The 18,003-nt window shown below is 34.1% G+C and overlaps 2 protein-coding genes across 2 annotated transcripts; both read left to right on the top strand.

The window, feature by feature from the left end:
• The first annotated feature begins 4,534 nt into the window (after positions 1 to 4,534).
• On the top strand, positions 4,535 to 7,731 carry LOC137744577 (E3 ubiquitin-protein ligase RGLG5-like). The gene is made up of 11 exons (XM_068484356.1): positions 4,535 to 4,575; positions 4,846 to 4,895; positions 4,980 to 5,114; positions 5,207 to 5,320; positions 5,410 to 5,507; positions 5,721 to 5,767; positions 5,847 to 5,952; positions 6,037 to 6,164; positions 6,422 to 6,533; positions 7,214 to 7,270; positions 7,349 to 7,731. Exons 1-11 carry the CDS (start codon positions 4,535 to 4,537, stop codon positions 7,430 to 7,432), a joined length of 972 nt encoding a protein of 323 aa, XP_068340457.1. The 3' UTR covers positions 7,433 to 7,731.
• A 2,030-nt stretch (positions 7,732 to 9,761) lies between these two features.
• LOC137744576 (UPF0481 protein At3g47200-like) lies at positions 9,762 to 11,187 on the top strand. Its single transcript, XM_068484355.1, has one exon. The coding sequence runs from the start codon at positions 9,762 to 9,764 to the stop codon at positions 11,133 to 11,135; it is 1,374 nt and encodes a 457-aa protein (XP_068340456.1). The 3' UTR covers positions 11,136 to 11,187.
• The last annotated feature ends 6,816 nt before the right edge of the window (positions 11,188 to 18,003 follow it).

The following is an 18,003-nucleotide window of genomic DNA, read 5'->3' as shown; positions in this document are numbered from 1 at the left end:
TGAGAGGAATTACTAATTTGAATACATTGCACATAGAATCTGACATTTCCTTACTCTTCCATAAACCTAAAGTTGAAAGTCGAAGTTGACTCTCTTTTACCTAGGGGTGGGCACTTGACACCGAAAAACGAAACCAAAACATGAACCAAATCAAACCGCACCAAACAGTTCAGTTTTGGGTTTTGAAATGGTTTTCGGATTGAAACAGAACCGTAATGTGAAAAAAAATGGTTAGGTTTCGGTTTTGAACATTTGAAACCGCACCAAAACCAAACCGCACAGCAAAAATTAAATATTTAATTTAATATTAGATTTAGGTTCTAATAGTTATTTGGTTCCTATGTTTAATTTAATACCAATATTAGGTGTTGGTTCTAATTAGTTAGTTGGTTCTATTTGTTTAAAGGACTGAAATCTAAAAGACAATGTGAGTGGTGGTAAGCATAAACATGAAACATGAGAGAACTAATGGGTAATTGAAAATTGGATATATAAAGTTGTAAGGAAGGGCCAATAGAAAGTGGACAATATTGTGATATAAATAGCTACTCCTCTGTACTCATAGATTGAACAAAAAACCAGGAAAATGTGTATGCCTTTGAAATCGGGATTACTTTTAAGCCCACAAATATTTGATTACTAATTTAGACATGTGCACAAAATATAAATATTTTATTTTGGTAACCATGAATTTTTTTAAACATTTAGTTTGCAAATAGTTTAAAATCGAAATCAAAACTATTTGAAACCGAACCGAACCGCAATCAAATAGTTTGGTTTGGTTCCAATTTGTGAGAATCCCTATTTAAAAGATATTATCAGTTTTTGAATTTCTTTTTTAGAAAACTTTGATAGTACGATGAGAAATTTAAAAAATATATCTAAACTATATATTAATAAAACGCTATTTATCAACCAAAAACTCATAAAATTATTACCATACCCTTTAATACAAAACCGAAATAAGGTATTAGAAAAGAAAACAATGTAGGTATTTAAAGTAATTTTGTACCAAAAAGTTTTTACTATTTTTTTTTTCTAAACCTCACAACAATGTCACTTTGTCAATACCCTCTCAACTCATTCTTCTCTTTCCCAACTACAAACCCCTAGTTTCTTAGGATGCTTGGCAACCTATTAAAAACAAATAACTCCTCTCATAAAAAAAAAATGAAAAAACAAATATTTAAAAAATATAAAAAATATATTTCTCAACATACTGAGTGTGTGACCTTTACTAGTGTGTGTGTGTGTACACACACATATATACTATTATTTTCTAGTTTGACTTAGGGTTTTCACGTGAGGTGCTACAACTAATATATCACATGTACATATACTTAGTTAGCCAATAAGTTTACAATCTTATATATTTTTCATATTGAAGTTTCAGTACATGCTGTTGACTCACCATTATTGGCTTAGCATGAGGTGTTGGTAGGAAAAAAGGAAGGGTGGAGCTGTCTCTATAGCTAGAGGGGTGGCATTCTCATCATCTTAAAAAAAAAAAAAAAGTTATTGTGGACTTTAAAGCTTTTTATATTTAAAAAAAAATAACATTCTTGTTTAAGAAGAGTGCATAATAAATTTTTTAATTGTCAATGATCACTCCCAAACATAAGTGGTGCATTAGAAAAGGCATCCGGAAAAAGAAACACAAGATATTTGTAGTGGTAGGTATTAGAGTAAATGCAAATTAAAAAGAATAAATTGAAGAATGACTTTGAGGTACAATTTGAATCGTTTTTTTTTAAATGTTATTTGCCTCACTTGAATGAGTTTGCTAAAGGGTTCTTGACAAATCACTTACAGGATACAACAAAGTTTGAAATTCGATTAGCAAATAACTAGAAAGAAATTGTATGAATGTGGGAGAGAGAAGAGACAATAAGGAAATTGTGTAAACAATAAATTTCTGAATTAATTTCTCTTCTACAATTTACCAATACATAGAGGGGATTGCACCCGTTAGACATATCCTTTGGTTCTTTTATTTTTTTTTTATTTTATTTTTTTTTTAAAATGGGGTCAACTAGTGACAAGTCCCAGTTTTCCATCCATTCCGGAGGCCGGAAAGACTCATGAAGGCATTTCAACCTCCCCTGATCACAATTCTGACTTGCACACCAGCAGCGAGTTTCGAACCCGAAACCTCCTTTTTAGTTTTAAGGAAGTCTCGTAATTCGTCATTTACCACTGGGGCACCAGATCGTGGTTCATATCCTTTGATTTTGGGTATGCCTTCTCGTCATGGAATACAACTGAATTAATATTACAGCAATATGCCCAATACGTATGCCTGATGCAAAGCATCAATTATCAAAGGTTATATCTGTTAATAAACTATGCACTAGTTAGCTATGGATCATATCTTTTAGCAAAGTTGGAAAAGCAACATTGCTTTAATCTGGTGAAGAGTAACTCTTGGGCAAATACCCAACTTCTTCCACACGAATATGTTAATATATTCAACAGTAGGATCTCTTCCACTACAGCACTAACAAATAATGAACTGGAAAAGCATGTTTCTAATTGGTAGTGGATGATCTTTTCTTAACTTTAGTTTATTCCTATGTGATTTTGTTTATTCCTTGATGACTTGAGCACTAATGGGGGTGATTTTTGTTTTTTTTTTTTTCGGTTTGTCGTGTTAATTTTAATAATATGCTCACTTTATATAGATTCTTCAACCTGACTCACTAATCTTTAGAGATATGAGAATGAATCTATATAATTTTTTTTTTTTTTTGAACGCAAATCTATATAATTCTTTAGAGAGAGAAACGAGAGAGAGAGAACTGAAAATGTATTTCTCCATTATCAAATACTTAAGACATTTCATCCATTGGATTAATAACATATGACAGATAAATGACACGTGTCCTATTATTTATTTATCACATTTCACTATGGGAATGAACTCGGATCATTAGGCACTAAAACGGTTAATAAGGACTTCGTTAGCTTTCTACACCGATCATTAGCTTTCTACACCAATTTCGAACCATTAGCTTTTTACACCACTTATTTAGTTTGGAAGAATTCGCTTTTTCTTGTTTTTGGAAAATTCTGCCTTCTCGACAAGTAAATTGCCATTTGACATTTTGAATTATTTGAAATCAGTCAATTGACCATTTGAACTATTTTTTTAGGGTATATTCCATCCACAACTTCGTCAAATTTAAAGAAAAATTAGCATTCCTTCATCAATTCTTACTTGTCAACTATAACCACCAATGAACTTATGACATTTGAAAACAAATAATGTATAATGACAATGTGAGATGGTCCATTACATAAACTTTTGGTTTCGCGGGTTGATCCAAAATGATCCGTTATTTAACGGGTTGACTCATTAACAACCCGACCCATTAAATAGTCATCAGAATACTAATTTTAACGGGTCGGGTTTAAAATGCTAGGTATTAATTTGAAATTTTAATTCTTAGGAATTTAAAACCAACAATCATTAATTAACCAAATTGCAATAAATTAAAAACAAATACAACCAAATGCTTCATCACATAATAAGGGACATTATGTAATCTCAGTCATAAAATAAATTTAATGAATTTTTTTTGGTTAAAACCCAGCCAGCGGTTTAGGTCAGGACTCAATATATGATGAGTTAAAGTCAAAGAGTTTTAAGGGGAATCCAAATTAAGGGTTTAGTTGGTGATACTAACACCCCACTAAAAACACACTTACCACAAAGCCAAAATTGTTGGAAGCATGCGTACAATATACAAATATGCGTACGATCAAAGTTGTTGGAAAGCTGAGAAGGGTCAAGTGGCCAGAATAGCCAAGGATGAATTGACACGTTTCATTCTGTCGGAATCTTTAGGCACTGTTTGAAACAAGATTTGAGGGAAAAAAGATTCTACGGGCATATATTCGGGAAACGAGCTTTGAGCCAATGGGAAAGCGTGTAAATCCTCAATGCGAGATCTCCTATGCCACGAAGGGTAACGAAAAATTGAAAGCAGCGGCATATAAATATAGGCGGTGCAAGTCCCTGGAAAAACAGTCCTGCCTCCGACCTTGGCCGCGTACTACATAGTTATCTGCTCTCTAATTCATTATCTTTAGGTATCTGTCATTTTTTTGATAAAATTTGGGCCCTAATCATGGTTTCAGCTAAAAATGTTGTTTTAGCTGAAAAGTAGTCAAATGTTCATCAGTGCTTGTGTTCGTGTCTTGTAGCTTCGGATTCAAAAAATTTCTTTTTCTGGGTTTCGTCCAGGATTGGAGAATTTCTGCAGAGAATTGAGCTAATGGGTGGATTTGGATGCTTTCCAACCATGCTGAGGCGGCCGAAGAAGTCTCGATCAAGGCCTTATTCAAAGAGTGTATATCCTCAAGCTCGTTCGCAAGATTCTGAAGAAACTCAGTGCTATGACTCAAAGCTGTACTCAACAAGTGCTGGGAATAACAATTCCCTGAAGGCGGTGAGATTGGCATTACTAGACTAACATTCCGTTGAAAGTTTCTTGCCTGCCACTGCCATTGCCAAACTTATTTATTTTTCTTGATGCAGGTGACTCGGGCTCTTGCACATGTTGGTCTCGACTCTTCCAAACTTAATAGAACCCTTGTTCTAACCTTTACTTATACGCTGATAGTTCCTCTTGTATTACTAACAAACTTCTGTTACAAATCATGATCCTGCATTTGCACAATTATCCAGTATTTATACCAGATTGCAAGCTAGGGTAGTTACACGATATTTTCCTAACTAATCATCAATTAACCACCACAACATTCAATCAATGATTCCCAGACACTTCTCACTAACAATATCAACCTATCACAACCTTGTACAAATATCACTAACAGTATCCTATCAAAACTTATTGTGGGTATCGATTTCACAAAGTTCAGTGACTGGGCAGGTTAAGCCTTCAATCTCTTGAAGTATGTGTTATGCTTTGTCTGTGTTGCAGCAGTGAAAATGCTGAAATTTGTTCTGTAAATAGGTGAAAAGTCATTTAACAGAAGAAGCTTGCATCACATTGGGGACAGTCCAAATCCCTTTGAACAGGCGATATCCACTATTGGAAAAACCTGCGCTCCTTTTGATAATATAATCCCCTGTTTTGGCTTTGGAGATGGTAATTATCAAACCATTACTTTCCTTTTTGTTTCTCTACGATTTTATCCTATGGAAAATGGGGATGTGAAACACTGTTTTTATAATTTTCAGCGACAACTTATGACAATGGTGTCTTCTGTATACGTCCGGATGGCAGACATTGCGATGGTTTTGAGGAAATATTGATAGCCTACAAGAAAATTGTTCCTTCTCGGCGACTGGCAGGTTTTTACTGTTTCATCCTACGTATTTATTGCTCGAGAAGTCCTCATATTCGCTAACTAGTCATTCTACTTTATTCTTGTTTCTGGCAGGTCCAACTTCATTTGCACCTATAATTGAAAAGGCCACGTCTATCGTTGAGAAGAGTGGTGGCCAATTCCATTTCCTGCTGATAATTACGAGCGGCCAGGTATTTTGCCTAAATATCATTTTCTTTAGTTGAAGATATACTAGTAAGTTAATCTACAAAACAATTTGGTTTTCTTGTTGGCTGGAAATTTTGTGTTTGAGCTTACATTTCAGCACAAATTCAGGAGTCTGCGTCAGTATTTTTAGTTTCAATGTGAGTAGTAAACATTTGATGTAGTGTGACTAACTTGAAGTGGTGATACTGCATGATAAGCTTGGTGTGCAGAAGCAGAACACATTTGATGCCATCGTTGAAGCAAGGTGAGTGGTAAACTTTGTATTAATAATAGTTGTTTGTTCTCCCAGTCATTCTTGATCTGGTATGCTTCTTATATCCCAGCAAGTTCCCTCTATCAATTATACTAGTTGGTATTGGTGATGGGCCCTGGGACATCGTGAAGAAACTTGGTGACTCTACTCCTAGTCGGTTATTTGATAATCTCCAAGTAAGCTTTTAAAATTTTATGTATTCTTGATTCTAATGATTATTGGAAAATACTGAATAGGAAAGAACGTTTCTTTGTTTGTAGTTTGTGAATTTTACAGACATTATGACAAAGAATGTGCCACCTTCGAAAAAGGAGGCTGAATTTGCACGAGCAGTTCTGATGAAAGTTCCTTCTCAGTATAAAGCAACAAGAAACTTCTCTATGTTGGGGTACCAGTGTTCTTGATATTTCTCATCTGTAAAAGCTTTTGATTATCCGTTGACATATTTCTTCGAATGAAATTTCTGTTTCTTTTTTCTTTTTCTTTTTTTCTTTTATTCTTTTTTTTAAATTGGCAGTGGTTGGAATGACAATTTTCCCAAATGGTTTCCTCCTCACAATGTTCTTATGTTTCTCATCCGTGAAAAGCTGTTGGTTACCTGTTGACATCTTTTTCATACATATTTTCTTCTTTTTAAATGGACAGTGGTCAGACTAGCAATTTTTCGCAGAGGGTTTCTCTTTGTCCTCCTCATTATAGAGAAAGGAGTTCTGTTACCACGGCTCCAACTGTTGTCAGATCTACCGATGAGAATAAGGTATACAGATTTCTAAGCTGGCACATCTGAAGTATATAGATTTTGTTCACACAATTCCACAAAGAGTATTATATTGCACATCTGAAGTTCAATTTACATTATGCAGATGTATTTTGATTTGTTTATGAAAGTGGTACTTTTGTGTTGAAAAGTGATACCTATGAGTATTTACTACATAGATGTTTGTGATTTTATAGTTGCTACTTTCGTGTTGAATTCAAAGCCCTTTGGAACACGGGCATCACGAGATTAAGCTTAGGTCTATTCTTGCTGCTGGTCTTTTGTGTATGGTTTTGGTTTTTTTTTTTTTTTTTTTTTTATTGTTCTGTGCAGTCCTTGTATATTGTAGACAGACACATTTTGATTTACTCGTGAAGATGTTTATTTTGAACAATAAGGTGCTAACCATAAACTTAAAAGCAGTAACTGTTCGAAACCCTTTAGGACATGGGCCATAGCAGAACCCAATTTGTTTTCATAATTCCATTTGGCGTGGGTATGGAGTTTTGACAGTCCACCATCTACTGCACAGAAACCTTGAAGCTTTTGTGTGCCTTTATGGACCTGTATCACATTTGGATAATTACATGTGTTTGCAATTTTCTGCTACGATGGTTCTACGATTTATTGTGTCTTGGGTGTTGAGGATCAGGATTAACATTTTGTGTTGTCTTGTGCAGGTTTGCACCATCTGCTTTGCTAATTCAGTGAACATGGTCTTGTATTGCGGGCATCAGGTATTTTGATTTGAGTTTTGCTCAGCAGACATGCTGTGATTGCTGACAAGACCTTGAACTTTCTTCCCCTTTGTGCAGATATGTGGCGAATGCAAACGACAAATTTATCATTGCCCATGGTGTCGAATTCAAGTGGGGACCGAAGATTACAAATTGATATAGGGATTTGAAAAGGTTTGATAATCTTCCATCTACTTTGTATGCATATGCAATTGCTTGCTTCGTTCTTTTAACACACTGTCTTCTGAGTGTTCATTTACATGCTGTTGAACAGTTTTAATTGCAGCCGTACCAACCGGAGAGCATATTATTGCTATTATTTCCTTTTACAACTCATCTTTTTGGTGCAGACATGTTTCGAATCTATGCGAGTGAGTTCAGAAATAATATTTCGTACAAGTGGCTATATTGATTGGGTCTTATTGCGGCCCTCTATTTATTTTTTATTAGATCAAATTTGATTGTGCAGATTCAGATTGTATTTGTTTTATGGGGTCATATGGTCTGGTTTGAGTCAAATATTACACAGTTAAGAGCAATTCCAGCGTATGAAATCTCCCCCAGGCAATACACTATGATATCCACTCAATGAACAGTAAATGCCCTTAATGAACAATAATCGTTTTTTGCATCTCCACCGTTGCACTTCAATAGCCCAAACAATAGGCAATAAATATTAGTAATTTTTTTATTTATAAAATAATACAAAATAATTGTAATTGTAATTTCAGATAAGATTTTTAATCGTTCTCGTTGCGTCATTATCCCAAAAATTATTAAATAATACAAAATAATTTTATTTGTAATTTCGGATAAGATTTTTAATTGTTTTCGTTGCGTCTCTTGTCATAAAATCCGAAAATACAATTATTGGACATGGATTTTCAATAAGATTTTTAATCGTACTCGTTGCACCACGTGTCATTATCCGAAAATACAATTGTTGGTGATGGATTTCTGATAAGATTATTAACCAATTACGTTGCGCTACGTGTCATAATCTGTTTACAATCTTAAAGGATAGATTTCCATCATATTTTTTTTTCGGATTTTTTACAATTTTTTTTTAATTTTTATTCAATTAATTAATCTCTGCCATTGGATATAAAAAAATTTGAATTCCAACACTCCAGATTGTGCCACGTGTCACAACGATAACTTTTCTTAATTTTAAAACTATTTTTCTTTTATTTATTTATTTATAAAGCAGATTAATATCAATCGTCGATCTTAGATCGAACGATTGATATTAAATCAAAATTTTTTTTATTACCGTTGCAAATCGGATGGTCCAATTTAAAGAGCCGTTGAGATCAAACGGACCGTGGAAAGCCACGTGGCTTCCCAACGGTAACTGACGCAGACTGCATCGCGGGCCCTTGGGGTTTGAAATATGTCGGATGACGCGTCCCCACGTGCCTGACAGAAAAAAAGTTAAAAAAGGGATTGACGCCAGGCTGACGTTAGCCCTGCGTCAAGTCCACCTCGGGCTCGCAGGCTAGCGATTAATCACATGCCTGTTGGTCGGGCATGCCCAGTCCCTCGGGCTCCCAATGCTGGAGGCCTTCAGCCGGGCTATTGAGCCCTGTTTGATACACTGTCCCTCGAGCAGTCCACAATGGTGGACTTGCTCTAAACGATTCAAATATTATCTTTTTTTTTTGTACATACGTACAATTAAACAATTCAAATATTATCTATTTTTGTGTATACAATCAAATTTCTTGTTATAACCAGATTATCTTATTATTGGATTAGGTACATAAGCTTAAATTAAAGACATTTAATTTCTTCTTATTATATTTTCTTGGGAAATCTCCAAACAACATTTAACATTTCCGAACATCTGCATGAACATTTCCGAAAGCATTAATATTCAACTGCTTCAAAATTGGCTTTAAAAACTTAAGGCTTTCCTTAGAGAGTAAGCATTGACAACCATTTGCAAAAGAAAAGAATGCACTAACCAAACTTGTTGAAAACGTACAGAAAGGAGTAGGGCCAGATGCTGTAAATTTAGAAAAATAAATCATTGGTGGATGAAAGAGCACTATGCTGCTACCATTTAAATAATAATCCCGGAAACTTCTGCGTGCTTGCAGAACTTCTACCAACAACTTTATAAATGAAATTTCGACCAAATGAAATTATCGTTGATCAGAAATGAAATTTCAACGAAATTTTCCAGTAGACAAACAACACGACTTTTATTATAATATTCAAAATAAATTGTTATTAGCATTTCAAAAATCTCATTCTACACTCCTCACAAGCGTATTTTTCTTTCTAATTATAGAAAGTTTGGAATACCAAATAAAAATTTTCAAGTGCAAATAACAATTCCCTATTTAAAAGCGTGACATATAGACAAACAACACAACTTTTATTATGATATTCAATAACACAACGAAATTTAGCATTACCCTCCATGAGTAATCTATATACATAAACATGATGCTCCCATGTTTCCTTATTCACAAATTGTAGAGAGATGGATTATAGTGGGGCTATCCAAGTGGTAGCAGCGCAAAATTGTACTGCAGAAGAAGTCGTGATTGATATCGGCGAATCTGCAGTTGATATGCAAAGCCGTCTTGAACAAAACAGACGAGAAATTCCAACAACAAAAAATAGGAGCTCGGTGTGCATATATAGAGTTCCTCCCGGCCTCGCCGGAATCAGTCCAAAAGCCATTCAGCCAGAGATAGTCTCCATCGGGCCATACCACCACGGCAAAAAGGAGTTATCGGAATTTCAGAGCTACAAATGGTGGTTTCTTGATCGCCTCCTTTGGCGAACAAAGCGCGGCCTACAAGACTACGTGAAAGCCATGAGCAGGTTGGAGAAAAGCACGAGAAATTGCTATTCCGACCACCACGAGTTGAGCGTCAGCGACTTTGTTGAAATGATGGTTCTTGATGGGTGCTTTATAATTGAGCTTTTTCGATTTGTTTGTGAGAGCAATGACGATGATCACGTCGTTGATGAAAATGATCGCGAGGGCAACCCGATCTTAGCCACGCCATGGTTGATTCCAATTCTCACGAGGGACCTCCTTAAGCTTGAAAATCAACTCCCTTTCTCTGTCCTCGAAACATTATACGACATCTCGAGGGATCAACGTAAAGCCGCGGTTCCACTAGTCATTCAAGCGGTGAAGTTCTTCAGTAATTCATTACTTAGGCCTACTGAGGTCCTTAAAAACTCAAGATTGTTGGAGCCTGAGCACTTGCTTGACTTGTTTCGCTTAACCTTCCTTCCCCTCAAAGGTACTTCAAATGATCAGTACTCTTCTCAAAAGTTATACCGTCCATCCTCCGAGTCAATCCAGTGTACCACAGAACTACGATCCTCGGGGATCGAGTTCAAGGCACGCAAAGTAGCGGACAGCTTCCTTGACATCAATTTCCAAAACAGGGTTCTATATATCCCACCTTTAACCATCAATGACTTCACCACTACTTTCGTCATCAATTGCTTGGCCTTAGAACAATGCCTCCAATACAGTACAGGTACGTGGTTCAGCACTTACATTACTTTCATGAGCTGTCTCCTCACTTCAACTAGAGACGTCAAGTTACTGTGTTCTAATGGGATCATCAGCACCGGCTTCTCACAGAATGACCAAAACGTAGCTGAGATGTTTAGAAAGTTGGGGGAAAAAGCTGGATTCAACATAAGAGATTGCTACCTCTCCAAGCAATTCAGAGATGTGGAGGCCTATTACAGCAGCCATTGGGCTACTTTCATGCGCACCTATTTTAGCAAGCAATGGTCCTTCATTACAGTTTTTTACGCCTTCATCCTTCTTGTCGTTACCGGAGGCCAAACTGCTATGGCTATCATGAGCTACATCAACAATTAAAAGAACAACAATATTGATATTTTGATGAAGGGGGCTCTTGGCTCTCCCTCAAACTTTCTGTTTTGTTTTAACGTGAACAATAATTGGCTGCTCAAAATTTTGAAAGAAGTCCTCTCAAAACACTGTGACTGATTCACTGAATTTCTTGCTCATGAAACTGTTCATATTGTAAATCAATAAAGTATGAAATGATTTAGTCATCGAACTATATACAAGCAAATGGCAAGAAATCGCCCACAAAATATTTCGAGGACTTGTTCCTTCAAAAAGTTTAGTAGCAAGTTTTTTTTTAATCTTGGAGGGAGGCGTTGTTCTCTCCCTCAAATATAATACGGGCCCATTTGGTGGACTACATAGAATTGGGTTGGCAGGGATTGATTAGGCTTTGTAAGACAGAACTTATAACTCATATATAAAGACATGTTATATAATCCACTCTATTGTAGATTCATAACATACGTCTAGCTCTCATTTTTTACAACAAACAATAGACTAGACTCAAATCTATTTTAATTGATCACAACTTATTCCAACCAGCCCACCAAATAGGTCCTACACGTTTTGCTCTTCCTTTTGTCAAAAAAGTCTATCTACTTACCTTCTTTCACACATTATCAAATTAGATATTTAGAAAGACTTTTACATTGGTGTGAATTTGGCTTCTCTTACACAGTTGAACTACTCATCTAACAACCACTACTCTGGTATTCTTTTTACCAAAAAAAAAAAAAAAAAAAAAAAAAAGGTCTTGGTTCTAGTTGTTGTGGCCTATATTTAACTAGGGGAAGAGAAAGGAGCGGCAATAGGGGAAGAAAGATGGATAATAGGCTTGAGGAATTCTGTGTGTTATTTCTTAGACCTTGTACCTTTATGTATAGTGATAAGGAGGAGAGAAACTTGCTTTCCAAGTAATACAAAGTTTAATAGGAAAAAACTTCTAGATCCCAAAGGATTTCTAATCTATTTCTACTTAGGAGAGTCCCACTTTTGAGAGTCTCTTTAGCAGCTCTTTTAATATTTTAACAACAAGATGAAGTATGCTTTCCGAGATTCTTTCCGGCAAATGAGCCATGTTTGTCTGTGTGCTAGAAGACAGACAGATAGTAATTTGACATCTGTCACAGGTTTGATGGTTCATTGGGGCGTACATTTGGGCAATTGAGTTTTCAATTATGCCAATCGTTATTTATATAAATCTCAGGGACCAAAGTGAAGAGTTATGCCAATCTAAAGGATCGGCTTTCCTATGAAGACTAAGAAGTAGATTTAGCAAGGATCATTAACTTTGACGAGGTTCAGTCATCACCAGAAGACTCATGCGAAACAAGGTGAAGAGGGCTCCAATGAAGAAGAACCTTCTCAAGAATCTCAAACGCCCTCCTGATGTTGAACTCTTATGCGAATAATGTAAGAAAGATGCCGCATATGGGAAGGTGAGGGATAAATGTTACATAACATACAGCGAGAATGTCACTATTTTACTAACTTCATACCTGAAAATTCACTTGTGATAACCCTCCCAGATCCATCCAATCTAATTAAGGATACGACACTACCCATATCATGTTGTCCAATGATACTAAATTAACCCTTAAAGAGGCACGATATTCTCCTCATTCCGGAAGAATGTTGTTAAGCTTTAAAGACATTCGGGATAATAATTATCACGTTGAAACCAATGACGAACATGAAGCTGAATCATTATGCATCAATTCATATGAATATGGCTAGCGTATTCATGAGAAGATTGAGCACATTGGCCAAACCCCCTCCCCCTAATCTTGTGAGCTCGTGAGGCTTTGGTCTTTGATCAAAGGTGTTATTCGTTCGTCAAGATTGAAAACGCCGGAATTTTGCTATCATAAATTAAGGGCATTTGTGTCAAATCAATCCCTCAACTTGAACTTGCGATTTCTTCAATTTAACGGAGATAATTAACATAAAGACCAAAATGATTGGCGGTGACCAATCTCAGAAACAAGTTCTATTGGTTTTAAATACCAAGGACTAAAGTAAAAAGTTATGCTAATATGAGAGACCATTTTAACTAAAAAAAATCCATCATTTTATAAGGCCAATGGCCTAGGAAGGAATATTCACACAAAATTAAAGAATAACTTACTAGAAATTAAAAAAAACGCAGATGGAATTAAATTAAAACTGGGGTGCCAGGGGTGCTAGCACCTACTTAATTATATATAATGAAAATATGACTTTAGCTCTAGAAATTTAATTTTCTTATTTAAAATCCAACATAATTTAATTTTCTGATTAAAACCTAGTAATTAGGCTCCACCTAAGTAAATTTCTTAATTAAGTTTGACTTTGCACAATTTGTATTTTCTAAATGTCTAAAATATCCCAAATTACTTATTTGTTATCTACAATTAATTATATGGATATTATGTGTTAATATTTTTGTTATCTACAATTAATTATATGGATATTATGTGTTAATGTCATGAAATATTTTTCAAACTATGCAAATTGAAACTGAGAATTAATGATTCTAGAAGAAAAATACATAAAATAAAAAAAAAATGTATAAGGGGTTATTGATGTTATTTGTCAGCGCATATAATTTAAGCTAGTATTAGGAAGACTAATTTGCCTACCCCATGGATATTACTCCTGGTCTTCCACGTCTATCTATCTACTATGAAAAAGGTTTATGTACTATTTACTTTGATAAATATAGGTAAATTAACAAAAAAGTTATTAATAAAAAAAATTATTAAGTATTTCATTGATATTTTTCCATGGAATATTGTAATAATTTTGTATGGAAGAGATATCTAAGTGAGAATTCAAAATATAAGTAAATTAATTTATATTTTAATTTACCTACTTAGAGTAGTGTAAAAACAATTTTCACATTTTACATTTCACAAGGAGTAGGTAAATTCTCCTGGGTTTTGAGAAATCATTGCTGGACTTCTCCAAAAGAAAGAAAGAAAAATACTATTGTTGGATAGACTTGACAATAAGCTACGGTGGGAAATCAATCTGCCATTCATGCTTTATTTATATTTATTATGTTATAAGATCTAAACACAAATATAATTTTGTATTATTAATGATTAACCCTCTTAAGAAATGCTTTAACGGTGGCAGGTCCCACAAGAGGCCAGCCGGCCGCCAGGGGCACTGGAGTTTCAAACCAACTTTTGGCATTACAACGCGGAGTATCTTGAAGTACTATCTTAGAAAATTTCTTAGCTTTGATGGAGTAGCTAAAAGGTTATACTAATTAATTAATTAGGCGTGAAGTTGCTTCAGAAGCAGGTAAAAGCTCAAGACAAGCTCAGCCAGGCTACCAAAAAGTGGCATCAGAAATAGGCTTTTTTCTTTGGGAAAAAAAGAGGCCTTTCTCTATTTCTAAGCACTCAGTAAATGTTCAAAAAAAAAAAAAAAAAAAAAAGTTAGTAGGTAATGGACTTTATTTTACAAAAGTTAAGGATTAATAATGTGTGGGTATAAAGATTGGAAATGGAGCCCTTTATACGGTAAAGGACTTTACATTACAAAATTTATTATTACTATTTAGATGTGGGGATCTGTACCTTGAAATCCAACGAGGCGGATATGAAATTAACATCTTCCGACTTGAAACCACCCTATATACCCGTTTTAACTTCTTTTTATTTATTTATTTATTTAACAAACGATGTTATCTATCATAATGAACTTTGGGCAATATGCACCTGTTTTATCTGTTCATCCATTGTTGTTAGTTGCATTTGTTGTCTACCTATGACTGGAAGGAAAACATAATGTTCCTATTAAGTGGAAGTAGATTATACATGCACTTGATTTGAGAGAACCTTTCCTTTTGTGAAATTGAGTTTATATTATTGGTTCGGGTTAAAGTTTTTTGAATCAGGATCAGCAGAATTTTCAGCCTTTAGTTTTTAAATACGTGTGAATTGGGTTGGTGGGTTCTGTAGAACAGGTAACTTTTGTTCGATACTCACTTGTTTTAATTTTTTCACAGGTAGCTTGTTTTAATTGGGATGAGTATTGGTTTGGTAATAATGTGTTTTTATAAAAAGACGGTATAAAAAAACAAGCTAAGCTCAAAAAAGTGTTTGGTAAACACTTAAAAATAGCTTATTTTCATAGTTTTGAATGAAAAAGAGATGAAAACGTGAAGCAGCAAAAATGAGTTTATTCTCATAGCACAGCAGAAGCAGTTTTCTTTCAAAGCACAGCAATATCAAACCAATTGGGTGAATTGTGTTAGTTGTTTCTTAGTTGCTATTGTTGTCTATCTACAAGGGTGGAATGAAATTAAATTACTTGTGTGAAATGAATTTTGTATCTATTTACGTACCAGAATGGGTGGAAAACTATTGTGTTTTGTCTTCGATCTGGGAATTGAGTTTTTATAACTAATTTGTTGTTGTCAACCTACAGGGGTGGAACGAAAACAACAGGAGCTTGAAAAACAGAAAACATAGAGAAGCTGTGCAGGATATTAATTAATAGGGCCCGGAAGAAATCCTGTACGAATAAAAAAACAACTAATTAATCTGCATAAAAGTTAAAAGTGATGAAATCCCTCCGTAAAAATATATTAATAAGTAATTTAAACTCAAAAATTATTATCAAGAAATCGGAAAGCATAAGATAAACGAAACTGAAGAATGAATTTTTTATTTTTTTTATTTTTATATGGATAACTAACAATGGATATATATAGAGTTTGAATGATGACACAAATTTAAAACGTGAAAAATATATGAAAAGCGTGTAAAATAGTAATTACAATACAAAAAAAAAAAATCAATCTAATTAGAAAAAATGCTGACATGCAGCCCTAGTCATTAGACCTAGGTCAAAATTAACCAAACATTAGACTAATCGTAATGTTGGGCCGTAAAATTGTATCAAAAGGGAACATTTTTGTTTCTATAAACGAATTAAAAAATATCTATAAAGAACAAATGTATTATGCCCTTTTAGGTAATAATTTAAAGGTTTTTTAGCCAAAATGATTCTTAAGATTGTCATAACTCTTCATTTTGATCCCTAAGATTTAAAATCGATAGAAGGAATCTCTGAGATTGTCAACCGTAAATCATTTTGGTCATTCTGTGATTTTTTTTTTTTTTTTGTTAAATTGAAGAAATCACCAGCTCAATTGGAGGATCTCACGAACCACTTTTGTCAATTTTAAACCTCAGGGACCAAAATGATGAGTTAAGTCATTCACAGGGACCGGTCATATTTGAAGACTATGAAGCATATTTAGCGAGGATCATTAACTTTGACGAGGTTCAGTTGTCACCAAAAGACTCATGTGAAATGAGGTGAAGATTTTCAATTATGCCAATTGCTAATTATATATCCTACGTAAATTATTGTTTGCAATCGCTCATTACTATGTACATAGAATATATAATTAGCGGTTGGCATAATAGAAAAATAGAATCAAACAAAAACCATGCTATAACTTTATTTAATAAAAAAAAACTTAAATTTTAATGGAAAAACCTTTAAATTTTAATAAAGAAGACAAAACAATTTAAATTTTAATGAAAAGGACACAATTTTAATATTAAAAAAAAAAAAAAAAAAAAACCTAGCGCGCGGGATCCGCACCTACACTGTTTATGAAACTTAACAATACTTCACTATTTATGAAACTGAACACTATTGATGAAACTACTATTTATGAAATTGAAAGGTACTATACTATTTATTGGTCCAGATTCATAAATAGTGTCTAGTTCTTGGTTGACTTTCATACATAGTGTCTAGTTATTAGGTTCTATTTCATATATAATGTATAGAAATTGGTATAGTTTCATAAATAGTGTCTCATTCTTGGTCAAGTTTCATAAATAGTGTTTAGTTCTTTGTCCATTTTCATATGTAGTGCCTGTTCTTGGTCATGTTTTATAAATAATATCTAATTCTTGTCCAGTTTTATAAATAGTGTATAATAATTGGTACAGTTTTAGAAATAATATCTATTTCTTGATCTAGTTTTATAAATACTGTCTCGTTCAATTTCATAAGCAGCTATTTTTAATTTCGTTAGCTATTGGAATTCCCAAATCTTTTCACTCACTTTTCCCTCCTCCAAAACACAGACAAGAACAACTAAATTATCAATTTCTTGCAAAATAATCACAACTGACATTTGTAGATTCCAATATATTTGCAAAATGATCATAACTAAATTATAATATTCCAATATATTTGCAGATATGCAGATGCAGATTCCCTTATCCTCCTCTATATAAATCTCTTCCTCTTTAACTTTACCACTTTTTACTTTATTTGTGATGGAAAACAAGACACAGCAACGACATAAATGGTGGAAACCACACAAGGAGAAAAAGATGGATCATGATTCAGCAGCAAACTCCAAAGGATTGACTTGGCCGGTCATTGTATGCTTTTCGCGTTCGTTTAAAAGCTGGCTGTAATTTCCTCTAATGGTGTGCGGCAAATGTTGGAGATGACGGGGAGAGAGAAGTAAAGGGGTTGGTGTGCTCACGTGCTTTTAGTTAGGGTTTTTTTTTTTTTTTTTTTTTAAAATTTTTTTTCTTCTTTTTTTCTCTCATGTCCTTACCATTAAATAAAATTAGTGGTTAAAATTCAAAGTTTTGAAGTTATTTTCATTAATTTTTCTTAAAAGGAAAATGTGGTCTTTGAACTTTAATTCTTGAAGAAGATTAAAATTTAATAAAAACCTGGTGATAGATTGAATATTGATTTTGGTCCTTTAATGTGTTCTCAATTCAAATTCATATTATATTTGTTAGATCTCACATCATCTAGGATAGTGGATTTTGTAAGCCTTATATGTATATTATCATCTCTACCTATCACGAGGCCTTTTGGGAGCTCACTGGCT

Source organism: Pyrus communis, chromosome 9 (assembly GCF_963583255.1).
Source record: "Pyrus communis chromosome 9, drPyrComm1.1, whole genome shotgun sequence".
NCBI lineage: Eukaryota > Viridiplantae > Streptophyta > Magnoliopsida > Rosales > Rosaceae > Pyrus > Pyrus communis.
Note: the sequence above shows the minus strand (reverse complement) of the source record. Positions and strands in the feature narration are given on the sequence as shown.